This window comes from Centruroides sculpturatus, unplaced genomic scaffold, assembly GCF_000671375.1.
Source record: "Centruroides sculpturatus isolate CEXI.00-Female unplaced genomic scaffold, Cexi_2.0 scaffold1533, whole genome shotgun sequence".
Lineage (NCBI taxonomy): Eukaryota > Metazoa > Arthropoda > Arachnida > Scorpiones > Buthidae > Centruroides > Centruroides sculpturatus.
The window spans coordinates 23,444-43,502 of record NW_019385755.1 but is presented as its reverse complement, the minus strand read 5'-3'; the positions used below and the strand labels follow the sequence as shown (position 1 = coordinate 43,502).

The window sequence follows — 20,059 nt, the reverse complement described above, 5'->3', positions numbered from 1 at the left end:
AATAAATATCCACTTTTTCCATCAAGAGGAGTGTTCCTGTGTAACAAGTTCTCAATAGTAATTTTATTTAGTTCCAAGTAACATATAACCAATTGAGAGAACAGCAAGCAATCAAGTACTACTATTATTTTTATTTCACAACAGTTCAATAAAATCTCTAAAAAAAATAATGCTACATAATAGATATTATCCATCATCCAGTGGGAAAAATATGAGTCTATATCTGATACAGATATCTGTAATTTATCACTGATAATTTCATTATAATCCTGATAGTATATTTCATTTCTAAGTCATGTTGGAAAGCCAAATAAGTCAAATTCACCCTTTACAAATAGAATTTGTAATGTATGGATGTCTTATGTTACTTTTTTACAACAAAAACATCTTTTATTTGCAACAAAATTTATCAAGCAAATTTTAATGCAGTTATGTTTATTTAATATTATTTAAATTATAATGCAATGTTTTGTTATAGCTTTAATTATAATAAAATATAAGCATTAGTCAATTGTGATTTTATAAAATAAGCATAGAACATTCCATAACAATTTTACAATAACTGAATTGGCATAAAATGAACCTATATTTACAGTAATTCGTAATAATAAATTTTATTTATTCATTTATAAATTAAAACTTTATATTTACATTAACAATAATTAATTTTGCAATTATTTATGAGATCGTCTTGAAAAATTCAGTTTTTTCTTGAAATAATTTATGCCACTCATTTACAAGATAGAAAAATGCTTCGTCTACACCTTGATGTTCTTTCTAGAAATTAAAAAATAAAATTAATTGCATTTAAATAATAACAAAGATTATTATAAATTTATAACTTAATAATTTCAACTCACCACAGAACATTCAAAATATTGCAGCGAATATTTCTTAGCAAACTCTTGCGCAGTTTTTAAAGAAATAATTCTTCTCTCTTTGGAATCAACTTTATTGCCAATTAATATTCCTATTAAAAAAAATCACCCATTAGAAGTTGAGCTGTATTATCGTCAATTATCTTTCAACTTTTTTTTTTTGAAATGAATGATCTCAACACCAGAGATGAAACTATTTATCTACTGAAGGACAAAGCTATTTGAGCTGCATTCAGTATAGCAGAATACTAAGAAATCCAATTGGATAGGAGAGTAAAGTTAGCTTTACTCCTCAAATGGAGTGCTGATTGTGTGTAAAAATGGTGGATGTCATAATAATCATGAATTTAAGTAATATTTCAGTGAAATGTTGTTTTTTGTTTTTGGTTCTTTCTACACTTGGTCACTAAGAGAGTTTTTCCAGACCTACTGTGGGTTCAGCCAGAGGTAATTTTAGGATTTGTGAGACCCTAGGCAAAATTTATTGTTAAGGCTATTAAAAGAGTAATGGAGGCAGAGAGTAGATTTAGATTTACAATAATAAACATTTTTAACATAGAAACAGACAGTAAAATACAATATAAAGTAATAAAAATGTGTACAATATTTTACAACAAACTGAAAAATTTGAAAGAGTGAGAATCTTCAAGAGAAAAAGTCGTCCAGAATTGCATTTTGAAAGAAGCAAAGGTCTGTCAAGACGTAAACAAATGATTAGCCAATTGGTGACCAGCTTATAACATAGAGACAGTCTCTCGAAGATGAGAGACGATGACTAGAATACGACCCCAATCCCACAACAATATTTCTTTCAATGGACAAGATCAAATTGAAGAAAGTCTCTTTTGACACATTGTTGATCAGCAGTAGTTCTTAATCAATTTTACTTTGAAAATAATAGTTTTGAAGATGCAACAGATATTGGTACAATTATATTTTTAATAATTACCAATTTGTTCATTTAAATACTAAAATATTCTATGAAATTTGCAAGACACCTGCAAATGTGAAACCCTAGACTGTTTTTTTAATTGTATTAGAGCTGCCTCTGGTATTAGAGCTGGATCCATAATGGGGACAACCAGGTGGTGACAAACAAGGCCAAGATGAATGTATCCAGGACAGACTCATCTATGAAAAATTCCTGGGTTGCTTGATTAGATTTGATGTCAGGTCACCAGAGCATAAGCCAACACCTTGTCCTGGCTATGAGTCAAATGAAATGTTTAAATAAAATCAATTTTATTTATTTATTTTTTTTTTTGCTGTATCTTTAAAGCATGATGAAAAAGTGGTCCAATCTAAAATCCACAGCTAGTATTGAGACTGGCAATGAGATTATCAGTATTATTTATTGAATTCTAATTCATTTAAAGCTAACCTAGAAATTTTCAATAATCTTATGCATGGTTAAATAAGTGGAAAAACTTTTATAAAAAAAATCACACAATTTCATTTTTAAAAAAGTGACTTTGCTGGAGGTTTTCTATGTCATTATTAAATGAGTTCACATTCATATGACCATCAGTGACCAAGTGGTCTTCGTACCCTGAACACTGGGAGTTCGGTCGTGGGTTTACGTTTCGCTCAGATGGGCTGACCATGTGGAGTTTTCCAGGTTTTCTCCACATCTGTAATGCTTAAATAGTGGCCAGTTTCCTTAAAAAGACCTCCTGGAAGGCAGATCGCCCAAGTGTTGAGTTGCCATAACTTAATTAACAAACTAACTAACAACCAAACAGTTCACGTTCATTCACAGAAAAATATTGCAATTAATGACTGAAAAAATGTGTTTAATTTAATTTTTATGGAAATTTTGTAGTTTTATAATGATAAAATGTCACATTAAATAAGTAGCAAAAAAATTACAGAATATCTTAACAAAATAAATTCTCAACAAAAAAAATTATGTTAAAATTTCTGAACTATTTTAAATTATGATATATATAACAGAAAAATTTGATTCACAACAAACAAAAGAAAAATACAGTAAAACCTGTCTAAAACAGGGCTTAAACTTTTTCCATTCGTGACCCCCTTTTACCTAAGAACATTTTATGCAATCCCAAATATATAAATACATAGTTACTGTACATAAGATAAATATACAAATAAAACATTAACTGATAATACATAAAAAAAATTTAATTTAAAACAGTTCTTTGTAATACTTATAATTTCACCACTTATTACCATTTATTTTGACAAAATCAAATTTGCATAGTAATGAGACAATTTGCTTGTTTATTTTTGTGTAATGCATAGGTTTCCAATGTTCTTGGACTTATCGCCCCTTTCCAAAAAAAACCCACCAACTCCCATTCTTGAAATCAATAATGTAACCCATAGTTTTCTAACTTTTTTGGGTAATAGCCCACTTTTTCAAACAGTGACTTCATGGCACCCTTCTTAGGTGAAGTATACTATATTATATATTGAAAAACAAGGACAGATTTTTAAAATTACTTTATTAAAAGATATTAACAATATTGGTGTATTGCTCAAAGTTTGATTAACAAATATATATTAGAGAGGTTGCAGCCGACATTTTCAATGTGTAAGCATGTACATTGGATGTTCAGCGCTATCTTCCTATAAGCCTAGAAGTTTGACAATGGCGTTTGGAGCATCAGTGGAATGGGATACAATTTTTAAATATATTTTAAATTTATCTAATTTAAAGTATATGCTATTTACCTCAAATTAGTGGCTTGCCCCTGTACATCATACTTTCCTTTAACAGATAGATGACCAGTATGATTCTGTTTAACACCTTTCATGGGAAAATTTTTGAANGGTGTATTGCTTAAAGTTTGATTAACAAATATATATTATTAAAAAAATTAATTTAATATTATAAGTGAGAGAGCTAAGCTTGGTGTAATGACACAAATTTTTTGATATTTGGTGCCATATTTGTCATTGGCAATGTTAAATCGGCATGTTCCACTGTTGACAATCTGTTTCTTTTCTTTGTTAGTATATTGCTGACTACGCTAAATCCTCTTTTGGCTAAATATGATCTTTGATATAGCCCATAAAGCCAGATATAATACTGAAATTTGCCTTTAAAGCCAAAATTTCAAAAAATTTTGAAATTTTGGCTTTAAAATTCAAAATTTCAAAAACTTTTCGAAACAATCTATCATTGAGAGCATTGCTTCTGATCTTGTTAACTGCTGTAATTACATACTGTAATGAGCAATGAAGGCAATCACTATGGTTTTTTGCAACTAAATGTTGTCTGTGAATTACACAATGCACAAAGACTACATTTGGTACCAACTTTTTCAAATATGAAATCAACCAATGGTTTTTATTATTGTCATTATTATTAAATTCTTATAACTCAATTAATTTAACTATTTGTATATCTAGTACCAGCTCTAGGCTTATCTGCATTCTGTGCAAGAAGTTTTGGCTGTCCCAGCTTGCTAATCAACATATAAATAGTGTAAATTTTGTCTTCATTTCCTCTTGTGCCCTGTGCTGCTGTTGCACAGTTTAACAGTAACACAGTCTATATCATACTTTCTATGACTTTCCAAAGTTTGATTTTTCAGTAACTTAAGCATATATAATTGTTTTCAAAATTTACTAAACTGGAACTTGATGACGGTTAATTAAATTATCTGAAAATATTTGGTCAGATAAAAAGGTCTTACTTTCTTTAAAACTGTTTATTTTAAATAGTAATAGTTTCCTATTTAATTAAAAAATTTCATTTGAAAACGTTGATTAATAATCTTTGTTTCATATAAGAAAGATCTAAATTTAAAATATTACCTGGAATTGCATTAGCTTTAGAAGAAGTAGCTGAGTGAAATTTCTTCAACCATTTTGAACAAGAATTGAAAGATATTTCGTTGGTTACATCAAAAACCAACACCAGTACAGATGGATTTTTCCACTATAAAGAAAATAATATTAAAAATAAACATTCACAGCCAGATACGAAACTTTTTCTTTGTTATTTATAAAAATTAATTTAATGCAAAATGATTAGAAATTATTTTCAAGAATTTAATATTAATTTATTGAAAGTAAAAAGTGTTTTTAACCAATAATATGTCATTATTTTTGCTTTTACAGAATTTTAATATGCTTTATATTTATTATGAATAATTTAAATTCTTAAAATTACTGAATTTAATATTTTTTCAGTTCAATTGCAGAATAATTTAATTTTTAATTCTTTAATAACTTATATAAAGATGAGTCTATATACAGTAGAGTCTCTGTAATCCACACATATTGGACAAGCAGGTGTTTACAGCAGATTGTCAGATTACTGGACATGTTGGACAGATAAGTGATGGGATATAGAAACTCTATTGTACACGAGTTAAATAAAATTTATATTTTCTCTGTGTTGAAACCATGTCCTTCTTTATATAACAACAATAATATAATATTCAAATTCAAATATAACAATAATAATTTAAAAAAAGATTTATTTATAATATAATAGTTTAGAACAAAAGGTTAATATGTCAATGAGATTAAAACAGATTACGTCAACACAGACGTCAAGAGTATACGCTGGAAAATGCTAGATGTCGAACCACGAAACCTTCACTTGTAATAGTAAATTAAAATCATAAATATATTTTAAACAGCAATGATATTTTAATGATTTTAACTGTAAATACATAATTTTAAACATAAAAAAAATATATATGTAGCAATGAAATTTAATTAAAGAAGATTCCAGATGTAATGGTATGTCACAACTTATGATAAAACACTTATAATGTAAGAAATTTATAATATGTTTTATTGTGTAGCTGACGGATGATGGGCCTTGCCTGAAACGCGTATCAGCCAATAGAAGATCAATAAAGATGATGTAAAATGCCTTGTGTCTATTTATGCACCTAGTAGTGAAGAAACAAACAAAAAAATTTTATTTTTATTTTTATGCTTCATTTTGCATATGTTAATCAGAATTTGATTTATTTATTTATATTAATTTGTATCAAATAGTGTAGTCTTTTGAGTCAGAATATTAATCTTATCAGTCCAATTTAAATTTTTAGTTTCAGTGATAGCATCAAATAAGAGTTGCTTTTACATTAGTTAATGTTAAAGTTATTATACAGAGTGTCCCTAAAGTCTGGACACATAGCAAATCTCATTAATTAACTACAATTTTTTTTCCTCCACAGATTAAGTATGGCTTTGTCAAAAGAAGAAAGGGGTATGATAAAGGAGGTATACTCAATGAAAATCACATCTGTAACACACTTCATTGAACACACAAAGAGTGAATGTGCTAAAATTGATGGCAATGTGGATTTATTACATTGAGTTCACATGAATTTTGCAAAGCACAGCAACCTTTGCATCGCAAATGATGGAAATCATCTTGAAGACGTTATTTAATATTCTAATTGAATAAAATGTTAATAAATTCCTTTTCTTGAAAATATGGTATTTTTGCCTATGTATCCAGACTTTAGGGATACCCTATACATTAAACTTAAAGTAAGAAATTATAATTTTACTTTAATACATGAAACATTGTATATATACATATAATGCTTCAAACTATAAAAAGAATCACTTATATCTCTGTCAGCATTACATTTTTTTAAACATTATTGACAGTGATATATGTGATTCTTTTTATATTAATATTTGGTGTGAGTAGCTGTTTAAAACATTTTTAATGCTTCAAACTACATTGCAGTGGAAATTTTACCTTGACAAAATGTTGAGACTGTAATATTCTACATTTTCCCTGACTTTTCTTTGTAATAAAATTCCATGAGACTTTCTGGTTTTCCAGGTCACTCATCACTCTTAGTGTCCCATATTAAATGCAACCTATCCATTAATATTCCAGGAAATATATATTACCAACAGAAATAAGACACTCCTAAGTGGAAATGATTTGTCCAACATGTGGACACCCTCCAAATCAATAGACTCTTTTTGGTAGCTGTTACAATGTAACCAGTGTTCTCAGTGTTGTGTAATGGAGGAAATGGTATATTCACAAAAGATATATGCTTTTATTATCAAGGTTTATTTTCATATATGATCTTTGATTGCAGCGCAAAATGATTTTTATCATAAATACTCAGAGACTAAAGTTCCTAATAAGACTTCAGTAAATAGAGTAGCAGCAAAATTCAGATAAGTTGCATTAACAACAAGGCACACAAAGGATTCAAGAGGATGTATGGATGAGTTGCATTTTATATGGAAAACACTGTATTTGTTTACAAAAGCATAAAATATTATGTATAAATTTTAAATTACAAATATATAATCAAAAGGAGAAAATTTAGCTTAAAAAATGTTTAATTAAAATTTATAAATTTAAAGTTTATAGTCTATCTTTAGTTCGTATTGACATATATTATTTTAATACTAAGGAAAGCATTACCAAATTCTGCATCATATCTAAATAAATTTCTTTGCCAGAAGAATCGTAAATGTATAGTTCCTAGAAGTAGAAAAATAATTTATAATATATGAGGATTTGAATAAAAAGTTAATGCAAAATATTTGATAGAAACTTTAATACTTACTACTAAATCATTTGTATCAGGAACATGTACAGATTTAACAGTCAATTCAATACCACAAGTCTAAATACATTAATATCAGAAAATATTATGTTTAATATAGCAACAGACAGGTATAATACATTTCTATATATTTAAATATTTTGGAATAGAATTTAAAAGTTTAAATCAATAATATGAAATATAATAATAAAAACCTGTAAGCAATTAATGATAATTATTTACTTACCATTGTGTAATTTTTCTGAAAAGTACTGCTGTCATTATTAAAAATATGAATCATTGATGTCTTTCCAACAGATGAATCACCTAATAATTAAAAACAATAATAATAATAATAATAATAAATAATGTTTATTTTCAGAATAAAACTCTTGTATGATCTTCTCTTTTTTATAAATCATCATCTGTATACAAATTTGTATATGAATTGTACAGCATATATTTACTAGAAATTCATTTGATTAGTTACATTTATTAATAAACCCATTTTGTAAAAACATAGTTAATATTAAATAATTTCTATTATTTCATACATTAGATTAGATAGAATTTTTTAATTAATTTCTTTTGATGAGAAAGACTTTATATGTCATGAACTGATGGAAACAAAATCCTTCTTGAGATGTGTTTTGCCATAAGAGGGCATGTTGTGCATGAGCAGTGGTCGAAAATGACCACAAATGCAGTGTGTGCCCATCCATTACACTAAGAAACAAGATGGCCAGCAGCAGAGCCGGCCCTACCATAGGGCGAAAGGAGCAGCTGCTCCAGGTGCTAAGTCCTAGGGGGCGCCTCAGTGGTAAAGAAAATTAAAGGATATAAATTTGGGGCAACCAAGGGCAGTGGTGTAGTGAGGGGGTGCAAGGAGGTGTATCACCTCCTTGCACCCCCTCGCTACACCACTGCCCTTGAGAGGGGCGCCCAAATGGTCTCCAAGACAAACTATATGTGTTTCTGGAGGGGGCGCCAATAAAGTGACGTGCCCCGAGCGCCAGTTATGTTCACTACGCTACTGACCAAGGGGGCACCATAATAGGATCTCGCTCCATCCTAAAACTTGCCTCGGGCCGGCACTGTCCAGCAGATTTATGTTGTAGACATGGATAAAGGATAAAGTGCAAGGTAGTTTGTCCACCATAAATAAGCCCCATGATCCATAAGTGATTGGTGGAGGTGTATAAACAAGATGTAATGTCAAAGTAAATGGTGCAATGGTGGTGTAAACAATTCTATGATTGCCATGAGGCTGTCAAAGATGAGCAGCAACCTGAATAGCTGTCAACATATGGAGAGGGTAAAGTGGACAGTAATTTGCATCAACAGATGGATGATTGTGGAAGACATTACTGCAAAATTGGGCATTAGCCATTCCTAAATACACCACATAATCTGCAATACATTAGATTATTACAAAGTGTCAGTATGATGGGTACCTTGAAAACTCAGTACCAATGACAAGATTGCCAGAGTGAGCACCAGCTTTGCAACATTTCTTGCAGTATAAACAGAAAGAAACACCAGTTTCTCTTCTAAACTGTGATAAGAAACAAAAGTTTTATCCATCATTTCACCACAAAATCAAAATTTACCTCCATGGAGCAGAAGCATCCAGGTTCCCTGGCCAAAAATAGTTCAATGTGTCTTGGTCAGCAGACAAAATTCTTCTTATAGTGTTGTAGGATGCCCTTTGGCATCCTAGCTGTTGCTAAATTTCCTGGAAAGTGGAACTATGGATCTACAAATTCAGTTGGAAAGTGGAATTACAAATTCAATTGGAAACATCTTGACCATCCACTTTCAGTCCAAACCTCAGCTTCAATGACTTCTACTAGTTCCCAGGTTTGAAGAAGGCATAGGAGACAGTGTTTTAGTAGAAATGAATAAGTGAAAGAAACCATTCAAAACTTTGTCTGTATGCAGGAGCCTGGACTTCTATAATAGTGGTTTCTTTAACCAGGTGAAGCAATATAATAAATGCATCAATATAATGGAGGCTGTGTCAAAAAATAAAATGAGAACACCTCTTCCTATCCATAAAGTACAGTACTTGGTCTTCAGATTAAAAATTATCATTAATAGATACCCAGAAAACTTATTTTTGTACTTCTATTTATATTTAAGAATTCAAATATTATTCATTAAAAAGAGAAAAAGTTAATGAAAGTGAAGCTAAAGATAAAATTAAGAAATATTAGGAAAGTATCAAGAATTCAAAGTAAACTTTCTATATCAAACATCCCAAAGTCTAATATATATACTGTATATACATAACCAAACGACACTGGCAAGACTAAAACCTGCATTAGTTCTGCAATAATTTAGAATAATTTGAGAAAGAATAAGAATTGATTTAATTACATTATTTGCTCATTTATTTCCATTATCCTAAGTTTTAGAAGTTGATTTTCTTTAAATTTCAGCAACTAGCTTAACATATCCTTGATACTAACTAACTTGCATAAACACATCACTATTCTATTAGAATTAGTCCAGAAAAATTTCAAAGTTAAATTAATTTTATACATAATAGTTTTAATTTTAAAAATTTAAACAAGTTATTAGGATGTTATTAATGTGTTTAATGGGTGATTGCAAATGTGATAAAGTATACTTTCGGCTTCAAATGAAATCTTAGATTATGTTACTGGAATGTTAATGAAGGATTTATTCTTTTTTTCTTGTAATCAGCCTACTAGTAAATCAAAATGGCAGTAAAATTTTTAGTCTTTTTTATTCCAAATATTTATGCAAGATGTTTGTTTCAATTCAACATATTCCAAAGCACGTAAACTTTGCAGATTCTCTTATTAGTTATCGGATGTCTTCCACATATCATGAAATTCACTTGAATATAATTATATAAAAATTTCTTGTAGTCATTGAGTAAGTTTATTTCTCACTGAGAGAAAAGCAATTGTCAATGATGATTGAATTTCATGTCGTTTTTTATAATTTATTTAAAATATCTATTATTAGAATGATTCAAATTCAATTTCAAATTCAAAAAATAGAAAATTCAAAAGCTATGTAAGCTTTTTAATTCTCTACTTTTTTTGAAAAACTTTAAAAGTTCAAAAAAAAAAAATTTTGTATAAAATAAATAATACAATAAAGCCAAAACTGATAATTACAAAATCTACCACTAATTTTTAATTAATCATTGGAAATTAATTTAGAATTTTAATTAAATAATTTAGAAAATTCCAGAGGAAAACATCATCCAAAACAGTGACTTAAATATACAACTTCTGCTTGAACATACAGCAACCATACCTTCTACATTATGAAATACAACTTCTGCTTGTCATAAAGATGTCTCACCAGTTCTTGTCAAATGCCGGTCTAAAAGTAATTTTTTACAAGACCTTTGAAATCATATTGATCTTTGAAATCATATTTCAAAGCTCACATTACTAACTGATATTTTAAAACTTCAAAAAATCAAAGATAAACCTACTCAAAAGAATTTGAAGATGCATGCATTACTTTCCAAAAATGCTTAAAGTATTTGTGACTCCTACAAGTTTATTAATGGTAAATTTACACTTCCTAAGCTTTCTCTATTGGTAATAGTTTATTTATAATTACACCACATTAGATTTTTACTCTAGATTTCAGTAATATTAACAGAACAGTTACAAAATCCCTTTGCATGTTAGAAGTTATCTGTATGCTACCCTCAGTTCTCTGTACAAATATGAAAAATTTTTCCCATGTTCTTCTACACACCATCTTCTGTATTGATAACTGGAAGTCATTAGAACATTTCCCAATAAATATTATTAGGTCTTCAATTGTTGTGATGCAGATTTGAAGAAATTAAATTGTCTGGACTTAAAGGAAGATATACACCATATCAGATCCATGTCTAATGCATTACCCACTACATTTGTCACTGAAATATTCTGTGTTTGGGAGACCCAGGACACAATGTATAAACTTTGAGACTAATCTATATAAAAATTGTAGTTTGTTTTAAGAAATGTATTAATTTAAAAAGATCACTCACCTAAAACAATGCATTTACATCGTAGAATGTTTGGATTATTGGATTCTTTAAAATGCTTATCCTTATCTGCATTAGAAACTTTCATTTTTTAAAAGGCTTAAACACAGATAATTCTATGTAAACAACAAAATGTCAATTCGTATACATACCTGTCACCATGGCAACTAAGTTTTACATTGGCATAACGTTTAAGATTAAATTAAAATCTGTAAATGTAAATATAGGAATTAACTTATTTTTAATACAAAATAAATTATGCCGCAATGACAGTAATTTATAACCACAGTTACAGTACCATTGCAAATATTTCCACGTGTGTGAAGTTTGCGCCCTCGTGTGGTGAAAGTTTATATCAAGTTTATTTGTTGAAACTGCGTGTCAAATAATTGATTGAAATTATATATGTAAACAAATTTAAGTTAAATATTTAAAAAGTTTAAAAAAATAATCACATACGCTTAATTTTTTTCTTACTTTATCTTAAAAACGCCACAGAAACACTAAATGTATACGGACAGTAATTTTTACCCGAAAATTGAGGATACATCCGTATAAATGAGGACTCCCTGTACAGTACACAACCATTGGAAAAGTAGTATTTTCTCAAGCTTACAAGAAAAAGATATGCAAACTGTGTGGATGTTCCGTTTCGCGTTGCGTTAGATATTCAATTAATTGTATTTTCTACGGCACATTTTGTTTTGGAATCGTCATTTTGTGGGTCCTAAGAGTGCCTTTTTTCAAACTCATCGTAGATTCGGCTTCGTAACATAACGGAGCAGCCGAGTGGTGAAGGAATAGACTGACATATCGTGGACAAACACGCGGGTAATTGAAAAATTCCTGTAGTTTTTTCGATCACTCGGATTCAATCTTCCGTCCTCTAGAGCGATAGGTCGAAGCCTTAACTGTCTCCGCCTACCTACGATATATATATACTGTATATATGAGTTTGTATGTGTTGCATATCCCTAAGTAAAAACTAAGCATGAGATGTAGAGTTTTCTGGGTTTTTAGTCCTACATTTTCAAATAAAGACATCCAGGGAAATAGTAGTCTTAATTAACAAATCTCAAAATGTAAATGAAATAATATAAGAGCCTATGAATCACGGGAAGAAGAATTTAGGTGAAAGATCATCAAAATTAACACATACATGGTAGAGGTAAAGCAAGAATGTCTCCTAAACTGGATGTTCTACAAGTAAATTTCTATCTGATTTCTAATTTCCTGTTAGTAGTATTTTTAGTAAAAAAAAAAAAAGTAATACACGAGTCACGTATGCTTAGTTTGGACTTGCTGAAAACAAAATCAAGTTGACAATCACGAAATGACAATTTGTAAAAGAAAATACGGTCACACAAAGGAAATTCATTGTCTTCAGTGGTGAAAAGAAATTTAATTTGAATGACTTTAAGTATTATTGGCACGATTTAAAGAAAGAATCTAAGATTGCGTATTGCCAGCAGATGGTAGGAGGTGGTATTATGATTTGAGTAGGATTTGTGTTCGGTGGTACAGTATAACATTTTGGTTTCCAAGAGAAACCAAAATGCTAATGATTATATTTACTCATTATCAGTTTCTATTGTCCGAAGTCCATTTGCTCGCGAACGAAGAGTGGGTCTTTATTTTCATTCATACTACTAATTTGACAAAAAAATTTTTTAAGGAATAAAAAATCAAACCTTTGAAGTTGAAAGCGAACAATCCACACTAAAATCTCATCGACAGCTTTTGGTGCATCTTTCTTAATGTAGTAGACTATATTACAATCAATATGTAGCATTTTACCAATTTGAAAATGTTTCTCAGCTAAGGGATCAAAATTAGCATTGATACTCTTCAAAAGTCAATCGCCATCTGATGATTACTTCTAATAGGGCCAAGCATTACTTCCTATTTTCATAATGCTTCTATCAAACAAAAAAATCCAGCGACGAGTTAGTAACATTCTCGGCCGGATATGAGATTATATATAAAAAATAACTTTTATATTATTAATTATAAATAAAATTGTGAGTGGCGCCATCTGTTATGAGACTTTAAAAAAAAATTATTAATTTTATGAAATGGAAAAAAGCTTACTATTATACAAAAACAAGAAAACATTAACCAGTTGTTGTAACAGCGCATTAACCATTTATTTCGCAATTACAAATAAATTATTGTTTACATAGCGAAATAATTCAACACACTCTAGTTATAAACATTCAAGTTTAATTTTTCATTTATATACAAAATAACAATAAGTAATATTTTATATACTCAATGCGTACAGTACAACAATGCATTTCAATTTAGCGTAAACAAGACAAATTCGCTCGTATTAATTGAATGTCTTCTAACATTTCGTTGTACGACGAATCTTTGTTTTCACGCAAAACAAAGTTTAAACCCGACGAAGCTTTACGGAAACTGTTTTGCGTAACTGGAACACTAAAAATAATAATTGCCAACTGATATAATTGAGGATAAATATATTTATTTTCTTCCCAAAATTCTAAAACGTTCTTTTTTCTGTTCATTCTTTCAATTCCATCGAAAGCCACTATGATATTTTCGATAACGGGTTTGAATACCCCATTCCTCGATCTGTCGTCTTTCTCTTTATTTTTCAAAAATACTTCCAATTCATCGTCGTCTTCGATGGCAATATCAGTAACGGAATTATCCTTAATTTTTTCTTCTTTGCTGCTATTAAAATAATCGCGAACGGACCAAATTTCTTTTAAGTGATATTTGGCGGTTATTTTCTGTTGGCTACTCAATAAAATTTGGAAACGTGGATCTAGATACATGGCCGCTAGCATACTTTTGTCTTCCATCAAGATCTTCTCGTGAGCATTTAATTGTTTTATCAACAAAAATGCGAAATCGTTATCGTACCTTTCTAATTTGATTTTTGTTTCGATCCACAGACCAAAGAAATCGGTAATGGTCAATTGTTCCGACTGCAACGTCATCGCTACGTTTCTGATAAGACCCAACGTCTCCAGAATGGTTTTCAAAATCTTCCACTTCTCACCGGGAAGAAAATAAAGTAAATCGCTGGCCGCTAACGCATTACACAAACTTTGACAGTATGACAGCGAATCCAACATTCTATACGTGCTGTACCAATTAGAATAACAATCTAAATTAGGTTGCTTTATATTATTCTCTTCAAAGCTGGCATTCAACGACGAAATGCGAAGTTGTCGAACCAGTTCTCTGCACTCGCTGAAGAATTCCTCCATCTCGGGATTGTTGATGGCATCCTCTACAGACGAGTGAAATTCCTGTATTACACATTTCACTCCAACTAAACGGCTTGTATAACATTCGTCGTTTAAACTGATTTGGAAATTCTCGTATTCTCTATTGTATTCGTCTTGTTCGCCTGTTAACATGCCCGCTCCGTTATCGGTTATAATTGTATATATCTGATGAGGAGAAATATAATATCTTTCTAAAATTTGGTACACTGTATTTTTCAAATGATTCGGATGTCTATCTTTCAACTCTTTTATCGAGAGGGTGTGCAGGTGTATCTTTCCTTGGTCTACAAATTGTACGTTTACTCCTAACACCGATCGGTCCGATTTAGTGGCAATATCTAACTTAAGTGATATTATCTTCTTATGAATTTTGTCGATTAAATGAGACTTTATTTTCGATGCCATGTCTGGTATCATTTGGCGTATACTATCCAAAGTAATGGAAAAATTATCGCCTATGGCTTCGATAAGAGGATTTATTATTTTTCTGAATCCCGAATATTCTAGTAATTCTAAGGAGCAACCATTTACTGTTATCAGTTCCACACAAGCATCGATAAGAGTTTTTCTTTCTAATTTTACGTACAAATAATTTGAGTTTGCAGTCGATTTTGTCGTCTCCTGTGATTTGGATTCGATTAAGTTCGGTTCGTTACGTTCGTTGAGTTTCCTTTTTTTCATCTGCTGAATTTCTTCGAATTCCTTCAAGTGATATCGCTTTAAATGCCTTTCCAAATTAGATGCGTGATCACCAGTCATAGAAAAATCACATATTTTACATTTATTTTTATTTTCTGCACGATGGAATTCGTAATATTTTCGGCAAGGATTTTCTTTGATGCGGCCCATTCTACATACAAAAACAAATTAAAAATTAATATTGATATATAACAATTATAGTAAAAACTGCATAAACCGAAGGGTATGATTCTAGGGAGGACTTTCTAAAAGAATCTGGCCCCTATTTAGGTGTCACTAATGTGAAGAAAACCCGAAAAACATATCTCTAAATAATATTTATGAGTAGTCGTTTCTTATCGTTTAATTTCTATTGTGTTTTGTTTTGTAAAGATTAAAAATTTACCACTTCATTTATTGCAGCAAACTGAACTCGTTAAGACAATTTATATCTAGGAGAATTCAAGGAAAACTAGTTTTAGATGTTAAGACTCAAATGATTGGCAGAATATAATTTACACGCAATAGACGAAACTCTGATACTTATTGAATACGTGTGACATTTTTTAATGTTTCGTTCCCTTATATAGATACAGGGATGTTCTGTACTATTAGTAACTGGTAATAAAATTTTGGATATTAATAATTTTTAGCTAAATATCATCATAGTAAATTTGTTCCTATTATACTATCTAAATAGAATAGAAAAGAAAAATTCTTCCGGAGTTGAATACGTTTGGTACAGGTTTATTCTGTCAGTTTTATGAGCTACATTTTCCTCTTATCATTGTTAAAAATGTAATAATATTTGAAAGTTGTGTTGACTTTTGTATTGGGTATATCTGTGGTTACCATATTGTGAAACCCCAAAATGAGTCTTCTCTATAAGCTCGCAACCTCAAACCCGTTCTTGAAACGTTGATAGGGAATACTTAATTAATTTATTTATTTTTTAACTACTATTTTTTTACAGGCCTGTATTATATTGTAATGAATAATATTTTTATTTCTTTACTTATACAACACAACACGCAATACAAAAATACATACACGCAACAGAAAGAAACACACAACAACACAACACAACGAAAAAAACACGCAAGGAGTTGTCCATAAATAACGTTTACATTTTTCTTGAAATTTTTACTCCTCTCTCCCCCTATTCCAATTTGTCCAAATTGCCGTAATCCCATCCCATTTTCGGACGTCTAACAAAAGTCAACCTCCCTTTAAAACTTTTATCAATTTGTGAATGATCGATGCCATAGATAGAAACGAAACATACAAGAAATTTTAAAATAAATACCAGCAATTATTTATTGCGACGTCGTCACAATGCCAAGCTGCAATTTTTAATCATATTTTAAATTAAATAAATCAGAATATAATTTAACTGTTATCTAATAATAGCTTTCTTGTTAAGTTCTATTTCCGGTCAGAGAATCAGGTCACGTTTAGAAAATTCAGTAAAAAGAAACAACTTAATAATCAACAAGTTATTTATTAAATGATAAATGATATATCTAGTTTGCTACATTTTTTTTATAATATATAAATGTATCTAGTTTAAATTATAATAATGATAAATATTTAACNAAATAACGTAACTTTCGGTTTGCATCGGACATTCGTATATAGTTAATCGGGGTCTCCTGTCCCTAAGCTTTCTATATCTGGTCTCGTTTTTCATCTATCTAGCTCCTTTCTCGAGGTTAAAGAAAGACGGACGGACGGACGACAGTGAAAATTTATAGATCTACAATTTTTTCAAATTGTAACCCAATTAAATAAAACAAACGTCCACTGAAGCTCAACCCCTCCCTTCTGGGTTGTCCGACTTTATCTGACTTGTCGTAACCCTCCTCTGTCTCTTCCAATGTGGAAATCGTTTATGGACAGCTTCCCATCAAACAAAAAAAAGGACATACAAACCTAAACGAACATACATACAACACAACATAACATATAGGCAAGCGATAAGCTTATTTAACACTTCGACGTTACCAATGGGAAAATCTTCCATTTTTACTACTCCGTAGTGAGAATAAAACGTGCAGTTACTGCGAACGATAATTTTAACCCCTACATTGAGGGTATGACCGCATAAATGAGGACGAATGACAACCCTAGGCATATCTATTGCCTAATATTATTCTAAACGTTTAAGACAAGACATTTAACTTTTATAAGGAAAATACAGACGTAATTATTTAACACTAGTATTATAAAATAATTATTATTGTAATTTATATTTTAACATTAGCCGAACGAACTTCCCCCTCCTCGGAATCGAGTAAAAAATTTCACAAAGTATAATGATAAAAGTGATCGATGTATGTAACGTTACACCGTTACACCCTCGACCATGGGACGCTTTATCTATATTTTCGTGTTGCTACAACAATGTATTCTATAATCTACTTGTAGAAAAAACCCCAAAAATTAAATAGAAATTTACGATGTACAGAAAACCTGTGTAAACCGGACTAACACGATACCGAATATTTATTCCGGTTTGGCAAGTTTCTATTTTGAACAGATTTTAACGTAATTATTTGTCTCTAAGCTTTACCCCTCCCCTGACTTCCCCCAAGATTAAATCCTGAGTGCTCCACTGCATCTACAGGGCTGTACGAAAAAAATTCCTATCTCTCCTCCCTCTCCGACGACCCTGCTCAACTATCTAAATTCACTAAGTACAGATTTTATTCTCATAACCGTTCTCATGCTAAGAGAATAAAAAAAGCATTGAAACAAATCACTAAAAGCTACAGGCTTATTTGTTCTTGTGGATAGTTCTTTATCAACATTTAAGGAATTTTAACTTACGTCAGAAGGTGCAAAGATAATTTTACTTATAATATATTAAACTAGTTACACATTCCCTACGGCGACATGTTACTTATAAATACAAATTCACTTCAAGAAAACTTTAAATTCTAAACCGGTTTTTCTATATTTTCAACGTTTTTTTTTTCTACTTTGATTTATAAAATCGAAATCGAATTGCAATGTTCTTTGCAATTTTGAACCGAGATTCGCAGTATTAAATTTAATTGAAGGATACAAGTACCGTACACTTATTAAATCTTGTAATAACACACGTAATTCGTCTCGCTAATCTGGAGGGTAAGCGTTACAGATAATACTCTAAATGCCAAATTTGAGAGGTTATTACGTAGGAATTATTTCTTCGTAACTCTTACAAATCGATCAATGCATAAATTTAACAGTATTAGCTGCAATAAAAGTAGCGATCGGATAAAGAAAGTGATCGGCTCCTATTCGCTAATAAATAGATATCAAGTTGTTAAATAGTGTCTAATATAAGCGTAACATAATTTATAAATTAAAAAAAAAAAGCAAAAACTAATGGCAAAAGTAATTATTATACAAGTTTTACGAGCTGAAAGAGTAATTAGTGAGAAACTTATAGAGGAGGAGCTAACGACGACGTAATAGATACAGATGTATTTCTTTTTATTACAGTGGAAGTAGGTGTACGTTTTTGTATTATTTATCGATAGCGACTACACACGTTTTACTTGCATCTACTTCAAAAACACTATATTGTACAGTACTATATATTCGATTTCCGCAAAGAATAATTAATTTTAAGTAAATAATAAAGGACAACGTACCTAAATAGAGAGACTTCCAACACGTCTACTCGGTACAGCGAACCGAATTTTTTTCTTTGTTCTGATTATTGTTCCGGTTTCCGCTCCGGCGGCTGCTCGAAACCAGTCTGGACCGGTTTGTAACAGCTGCGTGTTGTTATACTTGTTTCCAAGAAAATAACGTGTGGCCGACTACGAACGAAAATTAATACGCAATTGTTCCAAACCGATTTTATCCGTTCTTAAGATGAGCCTAAATATATATCTCGGTTAATTGATTTTTGGGCCACCACGTACTGTACAGTACACTTTCCTTATTTTTGCCTTGTTTATTTTGCTATAATTAAGAAGCTTAATTATGCATATTTTGCTATATTTTTAAATAATTATTTAATTATCGATTTAAAGACAAAAAAATTATTTATTTAGTTTTATATGTAATAAATAAGGCGCTTTACGTATAAACACACTGACGCGCTCGTTAAACTCCAGCAATAATTTTATTTACAGCTAGCGTTTACGGCCGTCTTCAGGCTGAAAAAAAAGAAAAGAAGAAGAAAATTCTCAACCGAATATAACTCCAAATTCAATCAATTTCCAAACTGTAGAAAGTTATATGACGTCATAACTTTTTATCCCCGTAGGGGCTGACGAAAGTGGATGCAACCAAACGGGACGGTTCCCCCCGTGTCTTTATAATTTATGGAATTATCCTTGAGAGCGACTTATAAATCTCTAATTCTTCTAATGGTCTCGAGAGTCTAATGTTGTGTATTGATCTGATGCGCTTAGCTTCATTTATATTTACTCAGAATTCGAACTAATATTCCGTTTAGAATTTTTTTCTTTTCTTTTCTCAGCCTGAAGACGGTCATAATCGTTCTCTGTGAATAAATTTCTTGGTGTTAAAGATTTAACCAGTGTTCTACGGTTTAACCAATTACAACGGTACTATCTGTTTATATAGCTGATATAAGATTATATCATAAGTGTAAGTGTGTAGTCGACTGGATTATCCTCAGATTAATTAATTTATCTGAGGATAATGCTTTTTTATAAGAGAAGGTGGGACAAG

At 30.4% G+C, this 20,059-nt stretch overlaps 2 protein-coding genes across 4 annotated transcripts; both read right to left on the bottom strand.

Annotated features, from left to right (window-relative positions):
- Positions 1-612: 612 nt before the first annotated feature.
- LOC111641813 (intraflagellar transport protein 27 homolog) lies at positions 613-11,761 on the bottom strand. 2 transcript variants are annotated; one of them, XM_023388048.1, is made up of 9 exons: positions 11,722-11,746; positions 11,576-11,632; positions 11,427-11,504; positions 7,644-7,723; positions 7,418-7,477; positions 7,273-7,332; positions 4,665-4,788; positions 861-970; positions 613-777 (listed from the first exon to the last, which is right to left on the bottom strand). In XM_023388048.1, the coding sequence occupies exons 2-9, from the start codon at positions 11,583-11,585 to the stop codon at positions 679-681; spliced, it is 621 nt and encodes a 206-aa protein (XP_023243816.1). In that variant the 5' UTR covers positions 11,586-11,632; positions 11,722-11,746; the 3' UTR covers positions 613-678. The 2 variants fall into 2 exon arrangements, with proteins under 2 accessions (XP_023243816.1, XP_023243817.1); XM_023388049.1 differs by having other exon boundaries at positions 615-777; positions 11,427-11,492; positions 11,722-11,761.
- A 1,909-nt stretch (positions 11,762-13,670) lies between these two features.
- On the bottom strand, positions 13,671-19,114 carry LOC111641809. 2 transcript variants are annotated; one of them, XM_023388042.1, is made up of 2 exons: positions 19,006-19,114; positions 13,671-15,536 (listed from the first exon to the last, which is right to left on the bottom strand). In XM_023388042.1, exon 2 carries the CDS (start codon positions 15,533-15,535, stop codon positions 13,727-13,729), a length of 1,809 nt encoding a protein of 602 aa, XP_023243810.1. In that variant the 5' UTR covers position 15,536; positions 19,006-19,114; the 3' UTR covers positions 13,671-13,726. The 2 variants fall into 2 exon arrangements, with proteins under 2 accessions (XP_023243810.1, XP_023243811.1); XM_023388043.1 differs by lacking the exon at positions 19,006-19,114 and adding an exon at positions 18,194-18,318.
- Between the last annotated feature and the right edge of the window lie 945 nt (positions 19,115-20,059).

Excerpts from the sequence above, each read along its gene's own strand:
- LOC111641813 (XM_023388048.1), bottom strand. Across the intron at positions 971-4,664 it reads TAAAGCTAATGCAATTCCAG|GAATATTAATTGGCAATAAA; the intron begins GTAATATTTTAA and ends TTTTTTTAATAG. Across the intron at positions 778-860 it reads AATATTTTGAATGTTCTGTG|AAAGAACATCAAGGTGTAGA; the intron begins GTGAGTTGAAAT and ends TTTAATTTCTAG.
- LOC111641809 (XM_023388042.1), bottom strand. The coding sequence starts at position 15,535 with ATGGGCCGCATCAAAGAAAATCCTTGCCGAAAATATTACGAATTCCAT.